Source organism: Ranitomeya variabilis, chromosome 3 (assembly GCF_051348905.1).
Source record: "Ranitomeya variabilis isolate aRanVar5 chromosome 3, aRanVar5.hap1, whole genome shotgun sequence".
NCBI lineage: Eukaryota > Metazoa > Chordata > Amphibia > Anura > Dendrobatidae > Ranitomeya > Ranitomeya variabilis.
Window position 1 is genome coordinate 199,844,768 of NC_135234.1, and position 27,935 is coordinate 199,872,702.

The following is a 27,935-nucleotide window of genomic DNA, read 5'->3' on the forward strand; positions in this document are numbered from 1 at the left end:
TAAAGAACTGAACAGAGATATATATTGACTTATAATAATACACTGGCGGATAGTCAAGTGATGAAATTACTGCAGTTCAGTGTATTAAGTATGGAAATATAAAGTGTTAAATGAGCATGCTGTTTGCCCAGGATGATAAAGATATCAGTATTGGCATGTTAGTCTGGGCTTCGGTTATAAGCAAAAAACCTCAATCAGGTGTGCACTGGCAACCCCATATTATCTAGAGTGCAAAGTAATGCAAATGCAGCCTAATGAATACATAATAGTAAGTAAGCTGAAACAGAGGAAAAAAGTGTCCAGCAAGGACAATACCAACGCTGAGCAATGAACCCAGATGCCTGAGAAAGACAGGAGACGGGCTAAGGGGTGAGGCAGAAGCCCAAACCCTTATATACTTATACATGGTTATTAGATCGCCCCTCAGTCGTCTTTTTTCTAGACTAAATAATCCTAATTTCGCTAATCTATCTGGGTATTGTAGTTCTCCCATCCCCTTTATTAATTTTGTTGCCCTCCTTTGTACTCTCTCTAGTTCCATTATATCCTTCCTGAGCACCAGTGCCCAAAGCTGGACACAGTACTCCATGTGCGGTCTAACTAGGGATTTGTACAGAGGCAGTATAATGCTCTCATCATGTGTATCCAGACCTCTTTTAATGCACCCCATGATCCTGGGGTGCCCATTGACAACTCCAAAACCTAAAAGAAAACGTCTACAGAAAATGTCTGGCCTCTGTAATTGCAAAGGTTTCTGTACCTAATATTAACTTCTGTTTTTCTATTGTATCAAATACTTATTTCACGCATTTAAGATTCTGTCTCTCACAGTTGACATGTACCTATGATAAAAATTACAGACCTCTCCATTCTTTGTAGGTGGGAACACTTGCAAAATCGGCAGTGTATCAAATACTTATTTTCCCCACTGTAAGGCCTCCTTCACCCGTCCTGGTGATTCCTGTACAGGAAAAACCAGTACTGGTGAGATCCATGGTCCGTGTTCCATCCGTGTACGTATCCATATATGTATGTCAAATTTGTCTATCTGTTTGCTCTCCGTGTTTCACATCCGTGTGCCATCCATTTGCCGTTCGTGTGACATGTACCGGCGCCTGGGAAAAGCAGTAGAGTTTACGCTGTTCCCAGGCACCAGCCCTCAGTCACCCCAAAAATACTGCATCCTTCAGCTGCGCCAAATCTAACACTTAGCCTCACTCTTCCCACTTGCCCTGTGGTGGTGGAAAGTGGAGTAGTAGGATTGGGGGTAAATGTCACCTTTGTATCGTCAGGTGACATCAAGCCCAGGGGTTAGTAACGGAAGTGTCTATAAGACACCCCCATTACTAACCCCATAGTAAGTTTGTAAATAAAACACACTGCAAAAATGAAGTCCTTTATTTGAAATCATACAAAACACCCTGTTTTACACATTTATTTAAAAATAAAAAAACAGTTATAATCCCCTTATGCCTAATCCATTGAATCCATTGTCACCTCTAAAAAATAATAAACAACCATATCCCTCACCTGTTCCCGATGTGAAGATAATCCTCCAATGCCCATGTCCCCGTAAAAAAAAAAAAAAAATAGCAAACAACCAAATCCCTCACCTGTCTGAAGTGAAGATAAGCCATACTGTCCCACGCCGTAATGCATCTCTATAATATCTGTTTTTTAACCTGAACAGTATAATGATGCGACTGTCCTGGCTGAGAATCGTGAGACAGTGAGATGCTGCTAGGTCAGCTTCAGTGACGGACGGTGACATCATAGAGGTTACCGCCGGTCATTGAAGGTGCGTTCCCACACTTAACTGTGAGCTTGAACAACAAACTGAGGTGTCCTCAATGAGCTCACCGCGTGCACCATGATAGTTTTCTGATCTCAGTGCAACCAGGCGTCAATGATGACAACTAGCTTCAGCTGCTGACACCTGGGATCAGCGGGAATTATACTGCTATTCCCAGGCGCCGGTGGCTGAATACGAATCTCATCGTCTTCTGGTCTCACTGATCTCAGCGCGATCAGTAGACAATGTTGAGAGCTGCCTTTAGCAGCCAGCTGGCACCTGGGAACAGCACAAACTGTACCGCTTGCACCAAGGCACCGGTACGTGTCACGCTGATGAAACACACGGATGTCATCCATGTGTCATCAATGTGCACGTGTGCCGTTTGTTTTTTTCCGTGCTGTGCAAAAAAACAGACACTGCAGGTTTTTCACACGGACCGTGTGAAAAACCTGACATATGCACACCACCATAGAATACAGTGGGTGTGTGCGTATGTCCATATTTGTAGCCCTGAAAAAAAATGGACCGTATACGGACATAAAAAAATGAATGTGTGAAGAAAGCCTTAGTAACTGGAAATAGAGTGTGGATATAATGACTGTTACAAAATGTAATTGTTTTGTGATTATTTTGTTAGATAACTGTCAAACGGAGTTGGAAAGACATAAGAATAAAGTGGATGAAATAATCCCCCAGCTAGAAGCCGCTTACTTGGATTTACAGAATACTAAGGTAAAAGTTAACATTTTCCTATCAGCTTTGAAATACTGTGAATTTCAAAATATTAATTCTGTGGCACAAGTGTTGAAAATCTTAAACATAAGATGCCGTTCTGAATTTGAATATCAACGATATACCTTACAGTTTGTGTAGATTATATAATAACATCTTACATTATTTGAATCTTATATTAATATGTATTTTACGTAAGTAATGACGTTTAGTCACCATAATGGTTTGGCCACTTTATTTTAACAGTTGTGTTGGGAATATGATTTTGTCTACTGCATCTTTCCTCACAAGCGGCATAGCTCTTCTGTCAATAAAATGGTTTCTGTTGACGGAGTTTGTGACCGAACCTCTCAGCTTTCTCAAGTGAGAAGTTTTACAATTGGACTAGGTCTGGTCACATGCTCGTTCACCAGCAGCCATTATATGAACTAAATATCTGCTCCATGTGTGAGGAAAGCTGCAGCAACAAGTGCATAAGGAGAATCTGTGGTACCTGTGTAATAGTAAGTGCCATAAAATCATGTCCAACCATGTTAACTGATGCTGCAATCAGCAAAAGGAAATGCAATGCAAAAGCTATAGAAGGCAAACGGTGCACTTTTTTTAACCCCTTCGCGACATGCGCCGTAAATGTACTGCACATGTCGTGTCTCCCCCTTTGATGTGGGCTCTGGCGCTGAGCCCACATCTTTCCTGACACATGTCAGCTGTTTTGAACAGCTGACATGTGACTCTTAACAGTCACAGGTGGAATCGCGATCCGCCTGCAGCTGTAAACTAGTTAAATGCTGCTGTCAATCTCTGACAGCGGCATTTAACTCTCACTTCCTGGAAATCCCACCCATCAGTGAATCTGTCACGTGATCACAGGTCACCGATGGGTTGGCATAACAACCAGAGGTCTATTAGACACCTATCCATTACTAATCCTATAGTTATATAATAAATTAAGACACAGCCAGAATAAAGTCTTTTATTAGAAATAAAACAAAACACAGTTATACCCACCTAACACCTAATTCCACTGAAGCCCTCGTTCTCCTGTAATAAAACAAAAATAAAAAAACAACAATATCCCTCACCTATTCATCTTTCTGTCCCATGCCATAATCCATGTCTGGGGGATAAATAGTTTTCAACCTGGATGGTGCCAAGATGTGACTGTCCAGGCTGAGAACCACTGGTGAATGAGCTGCTGCAAACGCAGCATCATTGACCGGTGATGTCATCTAGGTTACCGCTGGTCAGTGGGGCTGCATTCCCAGCCGGGCTGAACTGCGGTGACCTCAGGACCATGGGAAAATGCCAGTGATGAGGTCACTGTTGAAGCTCAGTGTCTTCACAGCAGATCACTGTGAGAATTTCTGTGATTTTAATAAAATACTTTATTCTGGCTGCTTCTTTATTTACCATATAACTATAGGATTAGTAACGGATAGGTGTCTTATAGACGCCTCTCCATTACTAAGCCATGGGCTTGATGTCACCTGACAATATAAAGGTGACATCAACCCTACAAATATGAATTCCACTTGCCACCATTATACGGCAAGTGGGAAGAGCCAGAAAAAGCGCCAGAATTAGCACGTCTAATAGATGGGCCTTTTCTGGACAGCTGTGGGCTGCTATTTTTAAGCTGGGGGGTGCCTATATCAATGGCCCCTTACCAGCCTGAGAATACCAGCCTCCAGCTGTTAGCTTTAGCAAGTCTGGTTGTCAAAACTGGGGGGATCCCACACCATTTTTTTAAGTTATTTAAATAATTTAAAAAAAAACAGGGTGGGGACCCCTCTATTCTTGAGAACCAGCCTTGCTGAAGCTGACAGCCGAGGGTTGCAGCCCCCAGCTGTGAGTTTTGCCTGGCTGGTTATAGAAGAAACGGGGGAACCCATGATGGGTTTTTCGTTCATTTATTTAGTTATAGCACAGGCGGGTGAGGAATACCCCCTTTGTTATTAGCGGCAGCAGGTGTAGGTTGATAGGAGTAATAGTCCCAAAAGCCCCCACCTGCTGTCACTGTTCTGACTTGAATACAACGTTCATCATTCTTCTCTGCTCACACCGATCGCCGACAGAGCAGGGGAGAATGATGATAGCCGTCTTCAGCACCCAGCGCCGGGGAACAACGCTTACTGTAGCGCTTCTTCCTTGGCGTGTCACACGGATGACATCCATGTGTGTTCTCCGTGTACATGTGTGAGGGACGTTTTGAGGCTCTCACTGACGGTGAAAAATGGACATGTCTACTTGTGGGGCACACGGTTCATGGAAACACTGACATGTGCACAGACCCATTCATTTGAATGTGTCTACGTGTGTCAGTGTCTCTGGTACATGTGAAAATTGTCACCAACATACCGGAGACATGGATGTGTAAAAGAGGCCTAAGGCCAGTTTCACATGTCGGTGGCTCCGGTACGTGTGGTGACAGTTTCCCACGTACCGGAGACACTGACACACGTAGACACATTAAAATAAATGTGTCCTCAGATGTCAGCGTGTTTTCATAGACCGTGTGTCCATGTGCAAAACATGGAGACATGTCAGTGTTCGTGGCAGCGCATGGATCACACAGACCCATTAAAGTCAATGGGTGCATGTAAACATGTACCACACACAGAAGCTGTCTGTGTGCTGTCTGTGTGCTTTTTTTAAAGTCGTAGGGTTAACATTGAAACAAATTGTTTCAATAAACGGACAAACACAGCACACTGACAGCACACTGACAGCACACGGACAGCACACGGACAGCACACTGACAGCACACGGACAGCACACGGACAATAAACACGGACACACGGATGACACACGGATGGCCTAAGTGCACACACGGACACACTGATAGCTCCGGGATTGTTTCTTCCGGTATCGGAAATATCTGTGTGAGACTAGCCTAAGACACAGCCATGACACAGTACACAGGAGGGGCACATTTATAAGATTATCTAAGCACAGGAACATTTCTTCTTGACACTTTCAATTGTAGAACTTATTTTTATTCCACGATCTATTGAATAAAATCTATCTGGTTTTTCATTCGATTGAAGCGCAGGCGGCGGGTGAGGAATAGCCCCATCATCCGTTTCTGCTGTCACTGAAGTTAGCGGCAGCAGGTGTAGGTTGATATAACTCTGATCATTCTCCTCTGCTCGCGCCAATTGCAGGCAGAGCAGGGGAGAATGATGAGAGCCGTCTTCAGCGCCCGGCAGCGGGGAAGAGCGCTTACTGTAGCGCTTCTTCCCTGTCGTCTGTCCATGTGGTACTGAGGCGGCACGCGGTTGCCACACGTGTGCCTCAAGTATTACACACACGGACACATGGACACGGATATCTCCGGTACCAGTTTTTCCGGTACCGGAAATAAACGGACTTGTGAAACCGGCCTTACTGAGCTGGAACATGGACTGCACATACCACAAGTTCTTTACCAGAGAAGGAAGCAAAGCTGAGTATACAGACAGAACAGCATTGGATTGTTGCCAATTCTTTGTGTGAGGTAATTCGTTTCCGACCTCTTTTTGAACTGGTCTGGTGACTTGATCCTCCACTAGCAACCATTACATGAATTAAAGCACTTGTCAGTTTGTGAGGAAAGCTGCATTAACAGGTAAAAGGGGCTATTTTGTAGCTTCATAAGAGGCCCTTAGACAGCAGAATTATATTGTTAATATTGAGTGTTTCTATCTAGGATGCACTGAAAGGTAGTGAAGATGAATTGCAGGCAGCAAGAACATTATTTTCTGAAACAACAAAAGACAAACATTTGATTGAATTAGAACTTGAAAACATAAGATCACGGAATGTTTTGCAAGTGTCAGAACTTCAAACAAAAATTGAAAATTTGAAACAAACTCTCCTTACTGAACAAATAAGGTACGGTAAGTTTTTAACACTAAGGATACAGTATATTCACATACAACAGACTTGTTGAAGAAATGTTTGCAGCAGTCTCATTTATGTGAAATGGGTTTGCAGAACTGTATGAAGATTTTGCTGCAGATTTTACATTTGTCTATTGGAGGAGTGAAATCTGTTAAATATCTGTGGGAAATTGCAACACAATATTAATGTTGTAGATTAGATTTGAAAATACACTTCATTATCTTTTTTCTAAATAACATTTCTTTGTTGCCACTTACACATGGCCATCTGTGGAGATTTTGTGGAACATAAGTTTAAAAGGATCAGAGCTGTTTTGGCAGCACAAGAGGGGCATATGCAATATTAGGCTTCTTTCACACTAGCGTCGGGCTCGGCCCGTCGCTGTGCGTCGGGCCGACGTTCCCGACACTAGCGTTGTCTCCGCCGCACAACTGGGGCAGCGGATGCATTTTTCCAGCGCATCCGCTGCCCCATTGTGAGGTGCGGGGAAGCGCGGGGAGGTGGGGGCGGAGTTCCGGCCGCGCATGCGCGGTCGGAAAAAGCGGACCGTCGTGAGCAAAAAACGTTACATGTAGCGTTTTTTGCTCCCGACGGTCCGCCACTGCACGACGCATCCGTCGCACGACGGGTGCGACGTGTGGCAATCCGTCACAATGCGTCGCTTAATGTTAATCAATGGCGAAAAAACGCATCCTGCAAACACTTTTGCAGGATGCGTTTTTTCGGCAAAACGACGCATTGTGACGGAATGCAGTTAACGCTAGTGTGAAAGTAGCCTTAGGAAGATGGTTTTAATTAATCACTGTATGTATACAGGCACTCAGACGCTTAACTTCTCCCATTGCTTTCTAACTTAAAGAGGACCTTTCATCAAATTTTTCATGTTGAACTGGACACAGGATGAAATTGTGGCAGCATAGCGGAATAAAACATTTTTGCTTTATGTTTTGCCTCTCTGTTGCAGAGACATTGGCAATCAAACTATTTTGCACCTAATGAGTTAATTTTTGTTAAGTCCAAATGGGTGTTATCAGATAGCAGCTTATACAGGGGCAACAAGTACACCCCCCTAGTGAGAACACCCGCTTGGACAAGGGGTTTTCCCACAAACAAAAGTTTATTTTAATCAATAGATTTTATTATAAAAATATGTTCGACAATTGGATGTGTTTAACCCCTTAGTGACAGAGCCAATTTGCTACTTAATGACCAAGCCAATTTTTAAAATTCTGACCACGGTCACTTTGTGTGGTTATAACTCTGGAACGCTTTAATGGATCCCGCTGATTCTGAGACTGTTTTTTCATGACATGTGCTTCATGTTACTGGTAAAATTTCTTCTATATGACTTTGCATTTATTTATGAAAAAAATGGAAATATTGCAAACATTTTGAAAATGTAGCAATTTTCAAAATTTTAATTTTTATGCCCTTAAATCGGAGAGATATGTCACACAAAATACTTAATAAGTAACATTTCCCAAATGTCTACTTTACATCAGCACAATTTTGGAAACAAAATTTTTTTTGTTAGGAAGTTATAAGGGTTAAAAGTTTACCAGCAATTTCTCATTTTTACAACAAAATTTACAAAACCATTTTTTTAGGGACCAACGTACATTTGAAGTGAGTTTGGGGGTCAATATAACAGAAAATATCCAAAAGTGACACCATTATAAAAACTGCACCCCTCAAGGTGCTCAAAACCACATTCAAGAAGTTTGTTAACTAGTGATGAGCAAGTATACTCGTTGCTCCAGTTTTCCCAAGCAGCTCGGGTGGTCTCCGAGTATTTGTGACTGCATGGAGATTTAGTTTTCCTTGCTGCAGCTTCATGATTTGCGGCTACTGGACAGCTTGATTACATGTGGGGATTCCCTAGCAACCAGCCAACCCCCACATGTACTTAGGCTGGCTAGCAGCTGTAAATCATGCAGCTGCGTCAACAAAAACTAAATCTCTGAGCTGTCACAAATACTAGGAGACCACCTGAGCGTGCTCAGGAAAACCCAGAGCAATGAGTATACTCGTTCATCACTATTGTTAACCCTTTGTGTGCTTTACGAGAACTAAAGCAATGTGGAAGGAAAAAATGAATGTTTTAGTTTTTCACAAAAAATGTACTTTAGAACCAATTTTTTTTATTTTCACAAAGGTATCAGGAGAAAATGGACCACAAAATTTGTTCTATTTCTCCTGATACCCCATATGTTGGGAAAAGCCACTGTTTAAGTGCATGGCAGGGCTCAGAAAGGAGGGAGCACCGTTTGACTTTTTGAACGCAAAATTGGCTGGACTCAATGGTGGCGCCATGTTGTGTTTGGAGCCCTCCTGATGTACCTAAACAGGGGAAACCCCCAAATTCTAACTCCAACCCTAACCTCAACACACCCTAAACCTAATCCCAACCTTAACCATAACCCTAACCACAACCCTAACCCCAACACAACCCTAACCCTAATCCCAACCCTAACCATACCCCTAACCACAAACCTAACCCCAACACACCCCTAACCCTAACCACAACCCTAACCCCAACACAACCCTAACCCTAATCTCAAACATAACCCTAACCCCAACACACCCCTAACCCTAATCCCAACCCTAACCACAACTCTAACCCCAACACACCCCTAACCCTAATCCCAACCCTAACCATAACCCTAACCACAGTCCTAACCCTAACATACCCCTAACCCTAATCCCAACCCTAACCCTAACAACAGACCTCACTTTAGCCCAACTGTAACCCTAATGGAAAAATGGAAATAAATATATATTTTTTATTTAATTATTTTTCCGTAAGGAGGTGATAAAGTGGGGTTTTATTAAAAAAAAAATATATATTTTAATCACTGATAGGATCTATCACAGTGATCAAAATTAACCAATAGGAGAAATCTCCTATTGTCGGGTGCCGGCCGGCAGATCTCGTCGGGCGCACTGCGCATGCGCCTTCCATTTTCTTCCCGGAAGAAGACACCAACGGCCATGGGGGGATGCAGGATGGTCCAGGGACACCAGGAGGTACCGGGGGGCATCAGAGGACCCTATTTCTCTCTCCTCTGATGTGCGATCACATCAGAGGAGAGACAGATTAAATGGCAAATCCGACTCTTTTTTAAAACTGACCCGAATCATGTTCTCTGGGGTCTAAGCTATCCCTGGTAGCCGATACTCCTAAGAAATTCTGACTCTGGGGGGCGCTATACACTTTTTCTGTTAAGTAACGGTGCTGTGGTTTAAGTACCCTTAACAACTGTCGTAAAAAAAAGGCGTATCGGTCGTTAAGGTGTTAAATAAAATGCTCCTGTGCTGAGATAATCTTATAAATGTGTCCCTGTTGTGTACTGAGTAAGGGCTGTGTCTGATCATGCATGGACATGGTCTGATCATAGCACAGCTCCTGGGCAGGGGAGGAAGCACAAGAATATACAGACATTACAGCAGGGGATCACAGCTGATTCTTTTTGTGAGATAAAACCTTTCCCTGCCTGTTTTTACACAATGTTTTACTTCAAGGGAAGAATCAACTGTTATGCTCCTCTGAATTATCAGCAGACTTTTTTTCTTTCCCCCTGGCTCGGAGCTGTGGTATGTGCAAACCATGTTTCTGCATGGTCAGACACAGCCATTACACAGTACATAGCGGAGGTATCATTTATAAGATTATCTCAGCACAGGAACATTTAATTTAAATACACCCAATTTTGGAAGTTATTATTATTCCAAGATCTATTGATTAAAATGAACCTTGTTTGTGGGAAAACCCCTTTTAACTGTTAACTCATCAAATGCCAAATACTTTGATTTCTAATATCATATTTCTAATTTCTCCTCAACGTAGAGGCGGAATTAAAAATAAACCAAAATGTTGTATTCCGCTCTGCAGCCTTTCTTACATGCTTTATTCAGATCAACATATGAAATTTGGTGAAAGGTCATATTCAGGGCTGTGCACAGCAAGCCTACAATGTCAGCAAACTATTGGAATAATGAATTTCCCCACCCTCCACTTCCTCTCTGATCCAACTTTACCTTTCATCAGCTGATGGCTCACAATGTTACCAACATACCATCCTTAATTACTTGTAGGAATACAGTCAAAGTATAGAGCGTATTTAGAGCGGAAAACACTAGAAGAATCGTTCGCTTACTGCTGTTAACCAATTGGTGTTTTTGGAAGCCTGAAGACATTTAGCCCCATCACGATCTTGGAATTTTCCGTTTTTGCATTTTAATTTTTTTGCTCTCCTTCTTCCCAGAGTCCTAACTTTTTATTTTCCCATCAGTATGGCTGTACAAGTGCTTCTTTTCTATGGGACAAGTTGTACTTTTGAAAAATACCATTGATTGTTCCATATGGTGTGCTGGAAAATAGGAAAAAAATCCAAGTGCGGTAAAATAGGAAAAAAAGTGCAATTCTACAATTGTTTTTTTTATTTTTTAACCAAGTTTATTACATTTTAAAATGGTTGTGCCATATTCTCCAGGTTATTACAAGTACGCAGATACCAAACATGTATAGGTTCTTTTTTTTATTTAAGTGGAGAAAAATAAAATCCTAAGTTTGCGTAAAAAAAAAACAAAAACGCAATTTTCTGAGACCCGTAGCGTCTCGATTTTTCAGGATCTGGGTCTTGCTGAGGGCTTATTTTTGCACGCCGAGCTGGCATTTTTTATTGATACAGTTTTGATGTAGATACGATGTATTGAACGCCTGTTATTGCATTTTATTGCAAAGTTATGGTGACCCAAAAAACAATTGTGGAGTTTTGATTTTTTTATTTCTCCTCATTACGCCATTTACTGATTGGAATAATTTAGCATATATTTTGATAGATTGGGTGTTTCTGAACACAGCGATACCAAATATGTGTGTTTATTTTTTATTGTTAATTTTCAATGGGGCAAAAGGGGGTGATTTGAACTTTGAAATTTTTTTAGTATTTTTAAAACCTTTTTTTTCTACTTTTTATTTGCTTCAATAGTCCCCTTAGGAGAATTGAAGCTGCGAACATCCAGGCTTTAGCCCTGCTATGTGTAGCAGAGATAATTTCCTATGTCCATCGGCCACTAGTCGACGTTCATAGGAAATCTGCAATGACAAGCACGTGGGTCTTCTGCTGTCATTCTTCCAGCTGTCATGCCAACCCATTGGCACTGAAGGGTGGGGTTTGTTTGACAGCGGCATTTAAAATGTTAACAGCTGCAAGTGGATCGCTATTGAGTCTGCGGCTGTTAGGGGCACATGACAGCTGATCAAATCAGCTGTCATTTGCTGGGAAAGATGCAGGCTCAGCATCGGAGCCCACATCAAAGGGAGGGACCTATACACTATATACATGTACCTATACACTATAGGTCGTGAAGGGGTTAAAAGACTGACCATATGAACAGCAAGTAGTTTTTACATTCAAATTCATATGTTCATTCTTTTTAATCATTTAGTTAGCACTTTTTCAAATGGGTTTTGGAGCTTACTTGCAAAAATTACGTTGTGTGCACAAACCCCGAGTTTGAACTTGTAAAAATCTGGAAAAAAACTCTTATCTTTTTGCAGTTACCGTAATAGATTTATATAGATACTAGATGGTGGCCTGATTCTAACGCATCGGGTATACTAGAATATGTATGTAGTTTATTTATGAAGTAAACATGACTGAACTATGTAGGCACTGTGACTGACAGAACCTGTTCAGTAAACGTGACTGAACTATGTGGCCCTGTGACTGACAGAACTTATTCAGTAAATGTGACTGAACTACATGGCACTGTGACTGACAGAACTTGTCCTGTAAACGTGACTGAACTACATCACACTGTGACTGACAGACCTTGTTCAGTAAATGTAAGTGAACTACGTTGCGCTGTGAGTGGGGGTTAAATTCCGCGCCAATATCACTGATTGGTCGCGGACGGCTGGCGGGACCAATCAGCGACGCGGGATTTCAGTTACAGACAAACAGACAGAATTAGACGATTATATAGTAGATTTCATAAATAATTCACTGGTCAACGCAATTTTTTTGGCAAAAGGTTTTAAAACATATTTTAAGTCAATTTTGGCTGCTGATTACGAATATGAACTCCGTTTTTGGCTATCACATCAGGATTTCGAGATATTTTCAATTTTTGATGAAAATTACTCCTAATGTTTTATGATAAAAACACATGATTTTCGGTACAACATTTTGTATATTTTTAATCAAGGAATAACAAAGATTACAAAGTCTATGTACAGCAAATCAAATATATTTACAGAATTAAACTACAAAATATAAAAACACATATATATGACACACAGATGAATGACAAATGGCAGCTATTTGAACTTTCTTTTCTTGGCTGATCTGTGATGTACAGCTTCTCGGTTGTCTCTCATCAAGCTCCAGCAATAGTCAGCCATCATATGTGAGTCCCACCGGCCTTGATACCGTTCTCCCATTGTTTTAATGTCCTGATGAAAATGCTCCCCTTGTTCCTCGCTCACATCCCCAAGGTTCTCAGGAAAAAAGTCCAAATGGCTGTGTAAATAGTGAATCTTGATACTCATTCTACATCCAAGATTTCGCAGACTTATTAGTATCTCTTCCACAATCTCTTCATAGATGTCTGCTTTCTTATTCCCTAGAAAATTCTGCACCACATTACAAAATGCATTCTAAGCTCTTTCTTCTGTTTCATTCATTGATGTGATAAAATTTGGGTCTCTCATAAGTGTTCTTATTTGAGGTCCATTAAATATTCCAGCCTTTTTCTTCTCTTCACTAGGACCAGGAAAAGTTGAACATATATAGTTAAAGCATTCTCCACTGTGATTGAGAGCTTTGACAAACTGCTTCATCAATCCAAATTTTATGTGTAAGGGAGGAAAGACAATGTCCTTCCTATCCACTAGAGGATCATGGATGACATTCTTATCGCCAGATGCCTAACTGTCACTGAGGTCATTCAGTTTTCACCCAAAGCTCTGCTGTAGCTCTACTGTCCCAGTAGCACAGAAAACAAGGGTGTTATCATAACAAATGGGAATTATGCATGTTCAAAGAAAACAAAGATATTCTCACATTTATTGGGAGTCTAAATGAAAACTAAATTTACCTTAGTGAACCGTATAAACCAGCACTTTTCATATACTACTTATATTTATCATGGAATTCATGAAAATGGGCTATATACCTATAGCGCAAAAACGTGATGTGATAGAGAAATTATAAGATCAGATTTGAATTCAGCACCCTCAAATTAGTCTAAAACTGTTCTTAAAGTCCATGCCAGAAATTTTTTTTTTTTTTTTTTGTAGACCAGTGAATCAGTATGGTGCAAATCAGATTGAATATATTGTGGAGAGATTTCAAAAAATAATTTCAGGTACAATTCTTTGTTTTAGGTTGGCAGAAAGGGAGGCTGAACTGGAGTCACTCAAACTGGAAGGAAGGAGCAAATGTAGTGATCTTGGTAGGCATAACAATTAATAAAATTAATTAAAAGTTATAATTTGCCAACAATCAGAGGATTTTTTGTGTAAAAAAAAAAACCACATCACTTTTGTATAAAACCATGATCGTGCTGGCATAGAGGTCCATTATCCCTTTAATGTACCTTCAGGAGCCTCTGATTTCATAGGCTTTTTTATGAGAAAAAATTGTTCCATTCTCCAGTGGACTGCTTACTTTTCCCTAGCAGCATTGTACATGGAGCCTGACATTTTAAATGAGCCAATTTATATTCTAATAGGTGCAGCCTATTGGGGCTGTATTAGTTTCTAATTTGCAACTGTGCAGATTCATGCAAATATTTTGCTTTTGAACTTCATAATTACCTGTATCAATAATCAATGGCTTGTGAAACTTATGTCTTTAAAAAAGTCATTAATTGTGATTTTATTGTCAGCGGAACTTAGAAATACAAATGAAAATCATAAAAAAGAAATTGAGAAACTTAAATATGAACTGGTAAGTTATGAGATTTAATATTTACTATATTTTATTCTGCGTTCTAATACTTATTTAGCAAAGTATGTTCCTAGAGCATTTTCTAACAAAAAGTAATGAATTTGGCAAAATAAACTGTCTGAATCTGTAAATGCACAATTTGTGAGTTTGTTTTGGAACAATATTGTTATATATCTGAAGATAAAGAAGAATAACATAAAAGCTGAACCAAAACTATAACAAATAGAAGAGGTTAATTGGAGCCCCAGCCTAATTTTATTCAAATCGCTACACATTTGGTGATCTTTGTTCTGCCAGGTTTTTATAGGCATTAAATTATGACCCCACTAATTTATGTAGTCCAAGTTACACATACCAACACTTTTGGCTATGACTGTATATTGGAAACTCCACAAAAATATTACCATTTTAATAACCGCACCCTTCAAATACTTCAAAACTGCTGTCAGGAAATTTAACCCTCCAGGTTCTACACAGATATTAATGCAAAGTTGAATGACAAAAATAAAAAATTTTCTTCAAAAATGTTTCTTTAGCCCCCAATTTTTCACTTTTAAAAGGGATAGCGTGAGAAAATGGACCCCACAATTTTTTCCTAATTAATTCTGAGTGCGTTGATTCACCACATGTAGTCAGAAACCTCTGCTTGGAATGCAAATTTGGCTGAAATAGATTGCAGGCACCATGTCACATTTGCAAGGCCCTCGATGTGCCTAAACAGCAGAAACCCCACAAGTGTCCCCTTTTGGACACTACACCCTTTAAAGATTTTACACGGGTATATTGTGTATTTTGAATCTATAGGAGGTACTGTAATGCCGGTGTCCCTGCATGGTTTCTTTCCTTCCCCCAAGTAGGGACACTGACATGCCCACTGCCACAGCCACTTGGCAGCATCCTCTGCTCTGTCTCCTGCCACGGCTCTTGCAGGTCTCCCGGCAGCACGCTTTCTGCTTCTAAAAGGGGCAGCATACTGGGACGCACAAGGTTTTTAAAGCACCCTCCTCTATAAAGAGGTGCCTGAGCAACGTCAGTGCCTAATTAGTCTTGTACCCACTTGTTCCTTGTCAGGTTCCCAGTCCTGTACCCATTCTTCTACCTTGTACTAGTGTTGTCTTGTACCTAAACCCATCCTGTCTGTATTAGTCATCCTGTATGAACCTGTACCCGCTCTGTCACAACCAGCACCAATATCCATACTGCCAGTGAACCTGTTCCTGCTCTGATTGACACTCCGAGTCCGTACCTGCATCCTGCACCCCTGGGGTCAGCTTCTGCAGTACTGGGTACTGCCTTGGAATGGCACCTGGAGGCCACCTGCAGCTCAAACCTTACCTCACAATCAGAGGCTCTAGTAAAGACTCTAAAGGTACCTTCACACTGAACGATATCGCTAGCGATCCGTGACGTTGCAGCGTCCTGGCTAGCGATAGCGTTGAGTTTGACACGCAGCAGCGATCAGGATCCTGCTGTGCCATCGTTGGTCGGAGCAGAAAGGCCAGAACTTTATTTCGTAGCTGGATCTCCCGTAGACATCGCTGAATCGGCGTGTGTGACGCCGATTCAGCAATGTCTTCACTGGTAACCAGGTAAACATCGGGTTACTAAGCGCAGGGCCGCGCTTAGTAACCCGATGTTTACCCTGGTTACCAGCGTAAATGTAAAAAAACCCAAACACTACATACTTACATTCCGGTGTCGGTCCCCCGGTGCTGTGCTTCTCTGCACTGTGTAAGCGCCGGCCGGAAAGCAGAGCACAGCGGTGACATCACCGCTGTGCTTTCTGGCTGGCGCTTACACAGTGCAGAGAAGCACAGCGCCGGGGGACAGACACCGGAATGTAAGTATGTAGTGTTTTTTTTTTTTACGTTTACGCTGGTAACCAGGGTAAACATCGGGTTACTAAGCGCGGTCCTGTGCTTAGTAACCCGATGTTTACCCTGGTTACCAGGGGACTTCGCATAGTTGGTCGCTGGAGAGCTGTCTGTGTGACAGCTCTCCAGCGACCACACAGCGACGCTGCAGCGATCGGGATCGTTGTCTAGATCGCTGCAGCGTCGCTAAATGTGACGGTGCCTTTAGTTACGCCCCTCCATGGTAAGTCCAACCCGTGGTGCAGTGGGTAAATAAAACAACAGCATGACATTTTACTTAAACAATGGATCCCATTGACCCTATTACCTCTCCGCTCTCAGAGTTGTTTCAGGAGATGACATGATCAACTGCATACAATTTTGTCCTACTTGCAGTCTGTGAACACATGTTTGGACGCCCTTATGTCGGCTGCATCATCCGCTCCAGCCCAAATTGCAACTATTTTGGCAGTTACTATTCAGCCTGCAAATCGGGCAACAAGAGTTGCTTCATGTCTGTCTGCTCCACCACATTCCGACTGAGATCCCAAGCAGTGCCATGGATTTATTAACCAGTGCATGCTGCACTATGAACTGGTGGCCCCCAGCTTCTCGCTGATCAAGCTTAAGTGGGATTTCTGATGTCCCATCTCAAAGGAGAAGCCCTTGCATAGGAGAGATGGGATCCTGTGACATCAGATATGCAAGTCTTACTAATTAAGTTCCTCAAAGTCTTTGATGAACCAGTTTGTGTCACCTCAGCTGCATCCTCCCTCCTCAGACTGTGTGAGGGAGTTCTGATTGTAGGCCAATGTGTGTCACGCACAGTGTGGGAAAGACTAAGTGCAACAAGAAGGAATGAGGGGTAGGGTGCCCAACACTAGGGCAGTGGGGAGTGGGGACCCCTTAGCAGATCTAAAGTCATCCTGTCAGCCCTAAATGTCCCTATAAAGGTTCTGCACCTATTGCCAAATGGGAACTTAATCCTTGCCTGACTCTCGCAATAAGAAGTGCTTAGGGAAGGATGGGGTGTACACTAGTCGATCCCAACTACAACTTAAACAGATTGGATAGACAAACAAGGGGAACACTTATCTTGAGTTGACTCAGAGAAATAATACATATACCTCCAACAGCACCAAAGAGGAAGATGGCCAACTGCTATAGCTCCAAGCCTCAACAGGGCAAAATGGAAATATCATCGGGGATTCCCAGTAGCAGCCAGGAAGTCTGTAAACACCCAGGTCTATGTGTGTCAATTAGAGCCAGGGGGAGGTTACCACTGGGTCCAAGAATCAGATGGAGTAGGAAGGCATCTGCAACATTGTAGAGTTTTCAAGTTCTTGGGATGGTCCCAATCATGGACAGCATGGATCTTCTCCAGATCCATCTGAAAACCTGAAGATGACAAACAGGTACCCTAAAACCTGCACCTCCTGGATGGCAAATGCATATTTTTATAGTTTGGCAAATAATTTATCTCTTAATATTTGCTGCATCTGTTTAACATGCCCCCAATATGTCTCCAAATCAGGAGCATAAACCAAAATATCATCTAGATAGTCCACCACAAACCTACCGACCAAATGATGGAAAATATCATTAAACAAATGCTGAAATACCGCAGGTGCATTGGTCAGACCGAAAGACATGACCAGACTCTCGAAATGACCCTCAGGGGTATTGAACGCTGTTTTCCATTCATCCCCTTCTCTGATTCTAACCAGGTTGTAGGCCCCCCTTAAATCCAACATGGAGAACACCTTAGCTCCCACAACCGTAGGAAGAGGTATGGATCTCGGACAGTAATTTAATTTAATTCCCGAAATTCTAAACAGGGAAGTAGACAGCCAACTTTTCCCTTCACGAAGAAGAACCCTGCTGCCACGGGTGTAGATGAGGGTCTGATGTGTCCCTTCTCCAGACTTTCCACAATGAGATCCTTCAAGACTTGTCTCTCAGGACCGGAAAGATTATACAGTCTTGACTTTGGTAATTTAGCTCTGGTAATTAGATTAATAGGACAGTCATATTCACGATGAGGAGGCAAATTCTGACACCCCCCTATCAAAGAAAACATCCTCAAACTCTAACAAAAATGCAGGTAAGCTTTCTGTAGAGACTGTAGAAAAAAAATATTTAAACAGTTCTCATGACAGTAATCCCCCCACTCAATGATCTCTCTGGCCTGCCTATCCACCAAAGGATTATGTTTCACCAACCAGGGAAGACCCAATACAATTGGGGTGGGAAGACCATCCAGGACATAGCAAGGGATTATTTCAGAATGAACCGACCCCACTCTCAGTCTTACATTCTGTACAATTTGAGTGAGAGCTTTCTGTGTAAGTGGCGCTGAGTCGATGGCGAATATGGGAATGGGCTTAACTAAAGCACAGCAAAACAGCCAGTGAATTCTGGCATACTCAGCATCAGCGATGCTGACTCCAGCTCCACTGTCAACAAACACAGAAATTTCCTCTGTTTTGCTCTCCAGCACCACCTCTGCTGTCAGGACAAACCGGGACATGCAGGTTGACAATAAATGCACTCCCTTACTTATTCTACTCTAGACTACCAAGGGTTAAATGAGTCTCTTTTTGTTTAGGCATCAAAGGACAGGCCCCAATAAAATGTCCTTTTTCCACAAACTCCCCTGTTTTTTGTTAACTTCCCAAGAAATGTATGATGCAGAAGCACCCCCTAACTGCATGGGTTCCTCCACCCTCCCCAGTACGGGTTCACTGCTAGACTGCTCCCCTGGCAAAGGGGCAATACCCCAAAAAAGAGGCTCCAGAGAAGGTGGTCATACCCACCTATCCCCAAGGTGTCTGTCAATACGTATAGCCAATGACTTAGCAGCCTCCAAAGACTCAGGGGTTTCATATGCAGCTAAAGCATCTTTCAACCATTCAGTGAGACCCTTAAGAAATTGGCTTCTGACAGCCAGGTCATTCCATTTAGTATCCGTTGCCCACCTGTGAAATTCGAAGCTATACTTCTCCATTGACCGATTCTCCTACTGAAGGCGATGCAACCTGGATTCAGCCAAGGTGACTCAGTCAGGGTCATCTATATATATAATTGTCTAAGGGTTTTTCTGTCTGTCTGTCTGTCTGTCCTGGAAATCCCACGTCTCTGATTGGTCGAGGCCCAGGCGGCCTCGACCAATCAGCGACGGGCACAGTATCGACGTAGATGTCATAATGGTTGCCATGGCGACGATGATGTCATAAAGGTTGCCTCGACCAATCAGCGACAGGCACAGTCTGCCGCAAATTCTGGAATCATCATTGTCCATATACTACGGGGACATGCATATTCTAGAATACCCGATGCGTTAGAATCGGGCCACAAAAAATGTATAAATGAAACAATCAAATAGTCCCACAAAATATAAACCTTAATATGACTCATTCAGCAAAGAAATTAAAAGTTACACTCAGAATACAAAAACATTTTTTTTAATTATATTTTCAGTGTGTAAAAATAACAAACCATCTACTATATAATTGTCTAAGGGTCACTTCCGTCTTTCTGTCTGTCCTTCTGTCTGTCTGTCACGGATATTCATTGGTCACGGCCTCTGTCTGTCATGGAAATCCAAGTCGCTGATTGGTCGCGGCAAAACGGCCACGACCAATCAGCGCCGGGCACAGTCCAGCAGCAAAATGGCCGCTCCTTACTCTCCGCAGTCAGTGCCCGCTCCATACTCCCCTCCAGTCAGCGCTCACACAGGGTTAATGGCAGCGTTAGCGGACCACGTTATGCCGTGGTATAACGCACTCCATTAATGCTGCTATTAACCCTGTGTGACTAACTTATTACTATTGATGCTGCCTATGCGGCAACAATAGTAAAAAGATCTAATTTTAAAAATAATTTAAAAATAAAAAATAGTTATATACTCACGTCCGTCGGCCCCTCGGATCCACAGCAGGCCTTTCCCGCTCCTCGCGACGCAACGGTAACCGCTCCATGCATTGCGGTCTTGCGAGATGATGACGTAGCGGTCTCTTGGGACCGGAGCGTGCAAGGAGCATCGGTAACCGCTTCGCCTGGATCCGGGGCCAACGGAAGATGAGTATATAACTATTTTTTTATTTTAACTCTTTTTTTTTTTTTTAACAGGGATATGATGCCCACATTGCTATATACTGCGTGGGCTGTGCAATATACTACGTGGGCAGTGCAATATACTACGTGGGCTGTGCAATGTACTGCTTGGGCTGTGCAATATACTGTGTGGGCTGTGCTATATACTGTGTGGGCTGTGCTATATACTACGTGGGCAGTGCAATATACTACGTGGGCTGTGCAATGTACTGCTTGGGCTGTGCAATATACTGTGTGGGCTGTGCAATATACTATGTGGGCTGTGCAATATACAGTACTATGTGGGCTGTGCAATATACTGCTTGGGCTGTGCGATATACTGCGTGGGCTGTGCGATATACTGCATGGGCTGTGCTATATACTGCGTGGGCTGTGCTATATACTGCATGGGCTGTGCAATGTACTATGTGGGCTGTGCAATGTACTATGTGGGCTGTGCAATATACTACGTGGTCTGTGCAATATACTACGTGGGCTGTGCAATGTACTATGTGGGCTGTGCAATGTACTACGTGGGCTGTGCAATGTACTGCGTGGGCTGTTGTGAATTTGGTTTCTGGGCTCCCCCGGTGGTCACTGGTGGTACTGAACTTGTGTGCTTCATCTCCTCTGTTCACCTGTTTCCATCAGGATGTGGGAGTTTTCTATTTAGCCTGGCTCCTCAGTCATTTCTATGCCGGCCATCAATGTTACCAGAAGCCTTTCTGTTGCATGTTCCTGCTGCTAGACTACTATCAGCTAAGTTGGACTTGTAGTCCTAAGTTTGTTTTGCATTTTTGTTCCAGTTCTCTGTGATTGTATATTTCTGAGGCTGGAAGCTCTTGTGAGCTGAAATTGCCACTCTGGTGTCATGAGTTGATATTAGAGTCTTAAAGTAATTTCAGGATGGTATTTTGAAAGGGTTTTCAGCTGGCCGTGAAGTTCCCTTTTCTGTCTTCCTACTATCTAGTAAGCGGACCTCAATTTGCTAAACCTATCTTCATACTTCGTATGTCAATTTCCTCTGAAATCACCGACAATATATGTGGGGGCTACTGTCTGCCTTTTGGGGAAAATTTCGCTAGAGGTAAGCCAGGTCTGTATTTTCCTCTGCTAGGGTCAGTCAGTTCTCCGGCTGGCGCTGGGCGTCTAGGGATAAAAACGTAGGCACGCTACCCGGCCACTGCTAGTTGTGTGGTAGGTTTAGCTCACGGTCAGCTCGAGTTACCATCTTCCAAGGGCTAGTCCTTTTGTATGCTTTACTATGTTCTCTTGCCATTTGAGAACCATGACAGTATGGCCGGCCAAGGGTTAAAATAATTGGCAGAAGAAAGGAGTGAAAAGAAGTCTGCAGAAAATTTTTTATTTTTTTTTTCCTGAGTTTGCTCATTAGTTGATTCACTAGCATCTCTGCTTACTGCAGCCTTCGTCTCTCTCTCCTTCTAATCCTTGAATGGTTCTGATTTCACCTGATTAAAATGGATCCTCAGAGTTTAGCTACAGGTTTGAATAATCTCGCTATGAAGGTTCAAAGTTTACAAGATTTTGTTATTCATGCTCCTATATCTGAACCTAGAATTCCTTTACCTGAATTTTTCTCCGGGGATAGATCTCGCTTCCAGAATTTCAAACATAATTGTAAATTATTTTTGTCTCTGAGATCTCGCTCCGCTGGAGATCCTGCACAGCAGGTCAGGATTGTGATTTCCTTGCTCCGGGGCGACCCTCAGGATTGGGCATTTGCTTTGGCACCAGGGGATCCTGCGTTGCTCAATGTGGATGCGTTTTTCCTGGCTTTGGGGTTGCTTTATGAGGAACCTCATTTAGAGATTCAGGCTGAAAAAGCCTTGATGGCCCTGTCTCAAGGGCAAGATGAGGCTGAAATATACTGCCAAAAATTTCGTAAGTGGTCTGTGCTTACTCAGTGGAATGAGTGCGCCCTGGCGGCGAATTTCAGAGAGGGTCTCTCTGATGCCATTAAAGATGTTATGGTGGGGTTCCCTGTGCCTACAGGTCTGAATGAGTCCATGACAATGGCTATTCAGATTGATCGGCGTTTGCGGGAGCGCAAACCTGTGCACCATTTGGCGGTGTCTACTGAGAAGGCGCCAGAGATTATGCAATGTGATAGAATTCTGTCCAGAAGCGAACGACAGAATTTTAGGCGAAAAAATGGGTTATGCTTCTATTGTGGTGATTCAACTCATGTTATATCAGCATGCTCTAAACGTACTAAGAAGGTTGATAAGTCTGTTTCAATTGGCACTTTACAGTCTAAGTTTATTCTATCTGTGACCCTGATTTGCTCTTTATCGTCTATTACCGCGGACGCCTATGTCGACTCTGGCGCCGCTTTGAGTCTTATGGATTGGTCCTTTGCCAAACGCTGTGGGTATGATTTAGAGCCTCTGGAAGTTCCTATACCTCTGAAGGGTATTGACTCCACGCCATTGGCTAGTAATAAACCGCAATACTGGACACAAGTAACTATGCGTATTAATCCGGATCACCAGGAGATTATTCGCTTCCTTGTGTTGTATAATCTACATGATGTGTTGGTGCTTGGATTGCCATGGCTGCAATCTCATAACCCAGTCCTCGACTGGAAAGCAATGTCTGTGTTAAGCTGGGGATGTCAGGGGATTCATGGGGACGTACCTTTGGTTTCCATTTCGTCATCTATTCCCTCTGAGATTCCGGAATTTTTATCTGATTATCGTGACGTTTTTGAGGAGCCTAAACTTGGTTCACTACCTCCGCACAGAGATTGCGATTGTACTATAGATCTGATTCCGGGCAGTAAGTTTCCAAAGGGTCGTTTATTTAATCTATCTGTGCCTGAACATGCTGCTATGCGGGAATATATTAAGGAGTCCTTGGAAAAGGGACATATTCGTCCTTCGTCATCTCCCTTAGGAGCCGGTTTCTTCTTTGTATCTAAAAAAGATGGCTCTTTGAGGCCGTGTATTGATTATCGGCTTTTGAATAAAATCACGGTTAAATATCAGTATCCTTTGCCACTGCTTACTGATTTGTTTGCTCGAATAAAGGGGACCAAGTGGTTCTCTAAGATTGATCTTCGTGGGGTGTATAATTTAGTGCGAATTAAGCAGGGGGATGAGTGGAAAACCGCATTTAATACGCCTGAGGGCCATTTTGAGTATTTAGTAATGCCTTTTGGTCTTTCAAATGCCCCTTCAGTCTTTCAGTCCTTTATGCATGACATTTTCCATGAATATTTGGATAAATTTTTGATTGTGTATCTGGATGATATTTTGATTTTTTCGGATGACTGGGACTCTCATGTCCAACAGGTCAGGAGGGTTTTTCAGGTTTTGCGCTCTAATTCCTTGTGTGTAAAGGGTTCTAAGTGCGTTTTTGGGGTTCAAAAGATTTCGTTTTTGGGGTACATTTTTTCCCCCTCTTCCATTGAGATGGACCCTGTCAAGGTTCAGGCTATTTGTGATTGGACGCAACCCTCTTCTCTTAAGAGCCTTCAGAAGTTTTTGGGCTTTGCTAATTTTTATCGTCGATTTATAACTGGTTTTTCTGATGTTGCTAAACCATTGACTGATTTGACTAAGAAGGGTGCTGATGTTGCTGATTGGTCCCCTGCTGCTGTGGAGGCCTTTCGGGAGCTTAAGCGCCGCTTTTCTTCCGCCCCTGTATTGCGTCAGCCTGATGTTACTCTTCCTTTTCAGGTTGAGGTCGACGCTTCGGAAATCGGAGCTGGGGCGGTTTTGTCGCAGAAAAGTTCCGACTGCTCCGTGATGAGACCTTGTGCGTTCTTTTCTCGCAAATTTTCGCCCGCTGAGCGAAATTATGATATTGGTAATCGGGAGCTCTTGGCTATGAAGTGGGCTTTTGAGGAGTGGCGTCATTGGCTTGAGGGGGCTAGACATCAGGTGGTGGTATTGACCGACCACAAGAATTTGATTTATCTTGAGTCTGCCAGGCGCCTGAATCCTAGACAGGCGCGCTGGTCGTTATTTTTCTCTCGGTTTAATTTTGTGGTTTCATACCTGCCGGGTTCTAAAAATGTGAAGGCGGATGCCCTTTCTAGGAGTTTTGAGCCTGATGCCCCTGGTAATTCTGAACCTACAGGTATCCTTAAGGATGGAGTGATATTGTCTGCTGTTTCCCCAGACTTGCGACGGGTTTTGCAGGAGTTTCAGGCGGATAGACCTGATCGTTGCCCGCCTGGTAGAATGTTTGTTCCTGATGATTGGACCAGTAGAGTCATCTCGGAGGTCCATTCTTCTGCGTTAGCAGGTCATCCTGGAATCTTTGGTACCAGGGATTTGGTGGCTAGGTCCTTCTGGTGGCCTTCCCTGTCGCGAGATGTGCGAGGTTTTGTGCAGTCTTGTGATGTTTGTGCTCGGGCCAAGCCTTGTTGTTCTCGGGCTAGTGGATTGTTGTTATCCTTGCCTATTCCGAAGAGGCCTTGGACTCACATCTCCATGGATTTTATTTCTGATCTCCCTGTTTCTCAGAAGATGTCTGTCATCTGGGTGGTGTGTGACCGTTTCTCTAAGATGGTCCATTTGGTTCCCTTGCCTAAATTGCCTTCCTCATCCGAGCTGGTTCCTCTGTTTTTTCAAAATGTGGTTCGCTTGCATGGTATTCCGGAGAATATCGTTTCTGACAGGGGAACCCAATTCGTGTCTAGATTTTGGCGAGCGTTCTGTGCTAGGATGGGCATTGATTTGTCTTTTTCGTCTGCTTTCCATCCTCAGACTAATGGCCAGACCGAGCGAACTAATCAGACCTTGGAGACTTATTTGAGGTGTTTTGTGTCTGCGGATCAGGATGATTGGGTTGCCTTTTTGCCCTTGGCGGAGTTTGCCCTCAATAATCGGGCTAGTTCTGCCACCTTGGTTTCTCCTTTTTTCTGTAATTCGGGGTTTCATCCTCGTTTCTCTTCTGGTCAGGTGGAGTCTTCGGATTGTCCTGGAGTGGATGCTGTGGTGGAGAGGTTGCATCAGATTTGGGGGCATGTGGTGGACAATTTGAAGTTGTCCCAGGAGAAGACTCAGCAGTTTGCCAACCGCCGTCGTCGTGTTGGTCCTCGTCTTTGTGTTGGGGACTTGGTGTGGTTGTCTTCTCGTTTTGTCCCTATGAAGGTTTCTTCTCCTAAGTTTAAACCTTGGTTCATCGGCCCGTACAAGATATTGGAGATTCTTAACCCTGTGTCCTTTCGTTTGGACCTCCCTGCATCTTTTTCTATTCATAATGTCTTCCATCGGTCATTGTTGCGCAGGTATGAGGTACCGGTTGTGCCTTCCGTTGAGCCTCCTGCTCCGGTGTTGGTTGAGGGTGAGTTGGAGTACGTTGTCGAGAAGATCTTGGACTCCCGTGTTTCCAGACGGAGACTTCAGTATCTGGTCAAGTGGAAGGGCTACGGTCAGGAGGATAATTCTTGGGTGACAGCCTCTGATGTTCATGCCTCCGATTTGGTCCGTGCCTTTCATAGGGCTCATCCTGATCGCCCTGGTGGTTCTGGTGAGGGTTCGGTGCCCCCTCCTTGAGGGGGGGGTACTGTTGTGAATTTGGTTTCTGGGCTCCCCCGGTGGTCACTGGTGGTACTGAACTTGTGTGCTTCATCTCCTCTGTTCACCTGTTTCCATCAGGATGTGGGAGTTTTCTATTTAGCCTGGCTCCTCAGTCATTTCTATGCCGGCCATCAATGTTACCAGAAGCCTTTCTGTTGCATGTTCCTGCTCCTAGACTACTATCAGCTAAGTTGGACTTGTAGTCCTAAGTTTGTTTTGCATTTTTGTTCCAGTTCTCTGTGATTGTATATTTCTGAGGCTGGAAGCTCTTGTGAGCTGAAATTGCCACTCTGGTGTCATGAGTTGATATTAGAGTCTTAAAGTAATTTCAGGATGGTATTTTGAAAGGGTTTTCAGCTGGCCGTGAAGTTCCCTTTTCTGTCTTCCTACTATCTAGTAAGCGGACCTCAATTTGCTAAACCTATCTTCATACTTCGTATGTCAATTTCCTCTGAAATCACCGACAATATATGTGGGGGCTACTGTCTGCCTTTTGGGGAAAATTTCTCTAGAGGTAAGCCAGGTCTGTATTTTCCTCTGCTAGGGTCAGTCAGTTCCCCGGTTGGCGCTGGGCGTCTAGGGATAAAAACGTAGGCACGCTACCCGGCCACTGCTAGTTGTGTGGTAGGTTTAGCTCACGGTCAGCTCGAGTTACCATCTTCCAAGGGCTAGTCCTTTTGTATGCTTTACTATGTTCTCTTGCCATTTGAGAACCATGACAGTGGGCTGTGCAATATACTATGTGGGCTGTGCAGTATACTATGTGGGCTGTGCAGTATACTATGTGGGCTGTGCAGTATACTACGTGGGCTGTGCAATATACTACGTGGGCTGTGCAATATACTATGTGGGCTGTGCAATGTACTACGTGGGTTGTGCAATATACTGCGTGGGCTGTGCTATATACTACGTGGGCTGTGCAATACACTACGGGGCCTATGTTATACACTACGTGGCCTGTGTTATACATTACATGGGCTGTGTTATACACTATGTGGGTTGTGTTATATACTGCGTGCATGGGCTGTTATATACTACGTGAGCTGTGTTATATGCTATGTGGGCTGTTATACACTCTGTGGGCTGTGCTATATACTACGTGGCTGTGCTATATACTACGTGGCTGTGCTATATACTCTGTGGGCTGTGTTATATACTACGTGGCTGTGCTATATACTCCGTGGGCTGTGCTATATACTACGTGGCTGTACAATATACTATGTGGCTGTGCAATATACTACGTGGCTGTGCTATTTACTACGTGGGCTGTTATATACTACGTGGCTGTGCTATATACTACGTGGCCGACTGCGAACAATCAGCGACAGGCGCAGTCCGGCCACGAATTGGCATGGGATTTGAACCACGCTTTGCTAATTGGTCGTGGCCGGCCGAATCCTGTGTATTCAATGTTTTATTCTAAAATCTTCATAAATAAACTACATACATATTCTAGAATACCCGATGCATTAGAATCGGGCTACCATCTAGTCATAGATAAGGGCTTGAGCCCAAAAAAATCCCTCCACAGCCTGGAGACAAACCGAATCCTACAGCAAAGACTGCGGATCTCTCTGTAGTAGAGAGAGATCACAATACCAACTTGTTGCTCTTCATTTCCAGAGGAATGAAGACAAAGTTTAACATAAAGTATGCAAGCTTCTTTAACCCCTTAGTGACAGAGCCAATTTGGTACTTAATGACCGAGCCAATTTTTACAATTCTGACCAGTGTCACTTTATGAGGTTATAACTCTGGAACGCTTTATCGGATCCCGCTGATTCTGAGATTGTTTTTTCGTGACATGTTGTACTTCAAGTTAGTGGTAACATTTCTTCGATATTACTTGCGATTATTTATGAAAAAAATGGAAATATGGCGAAAATTTTTAAAATTTTGCAATTTTCAAACTTTGTATTTTTATGCCCTTAAATCAGAGAGATATGTCACAAAAAATAGTTAATAAATAACATTTCTCACATGTCTACTTTACATCAGCACAATTTTGGAAACAATTTTTTTTTTTGTTAGGGAGTTATAAGGGTTAAAAGTTGACCAGCAATTTCTC

The 27,935-nt window shown here is 43.0% G+C and overlaps 1 protein-coding gene across 1 annotated transcript in view; it reads left to right on the plus strand.

The window, feature by feature from the left end:
• The window catches only part of LOC143817643 (synaptonemal complex protein 1-like), a 446,817-nt gene that overhangs the window by 269,457 nt on the left and 149,425 nt on the right, over window positions 1–27,935 (plus strand). The window contains exons 12-15 of the mRNA XM_077299136.1: window positions 2,433–2,527; window positions 6,216–6,400; window positions 13,803–13,870; window positions 14,306–14,367. Of these exons, the coding sequence (XP_077155251.1) occupies window positions 2,433–2,527; window positions 6,216–6,400; window positions 13,803–13,870; window positions 14,306–14,367 (410 nt within the window). The remainder of the gene's footprint in view (window positions 1–2,432; window positions 2,528–6,215; window positions 6,401–13,802; window positions 13,871–14,305; window positions 14,368–27,935) is intronic.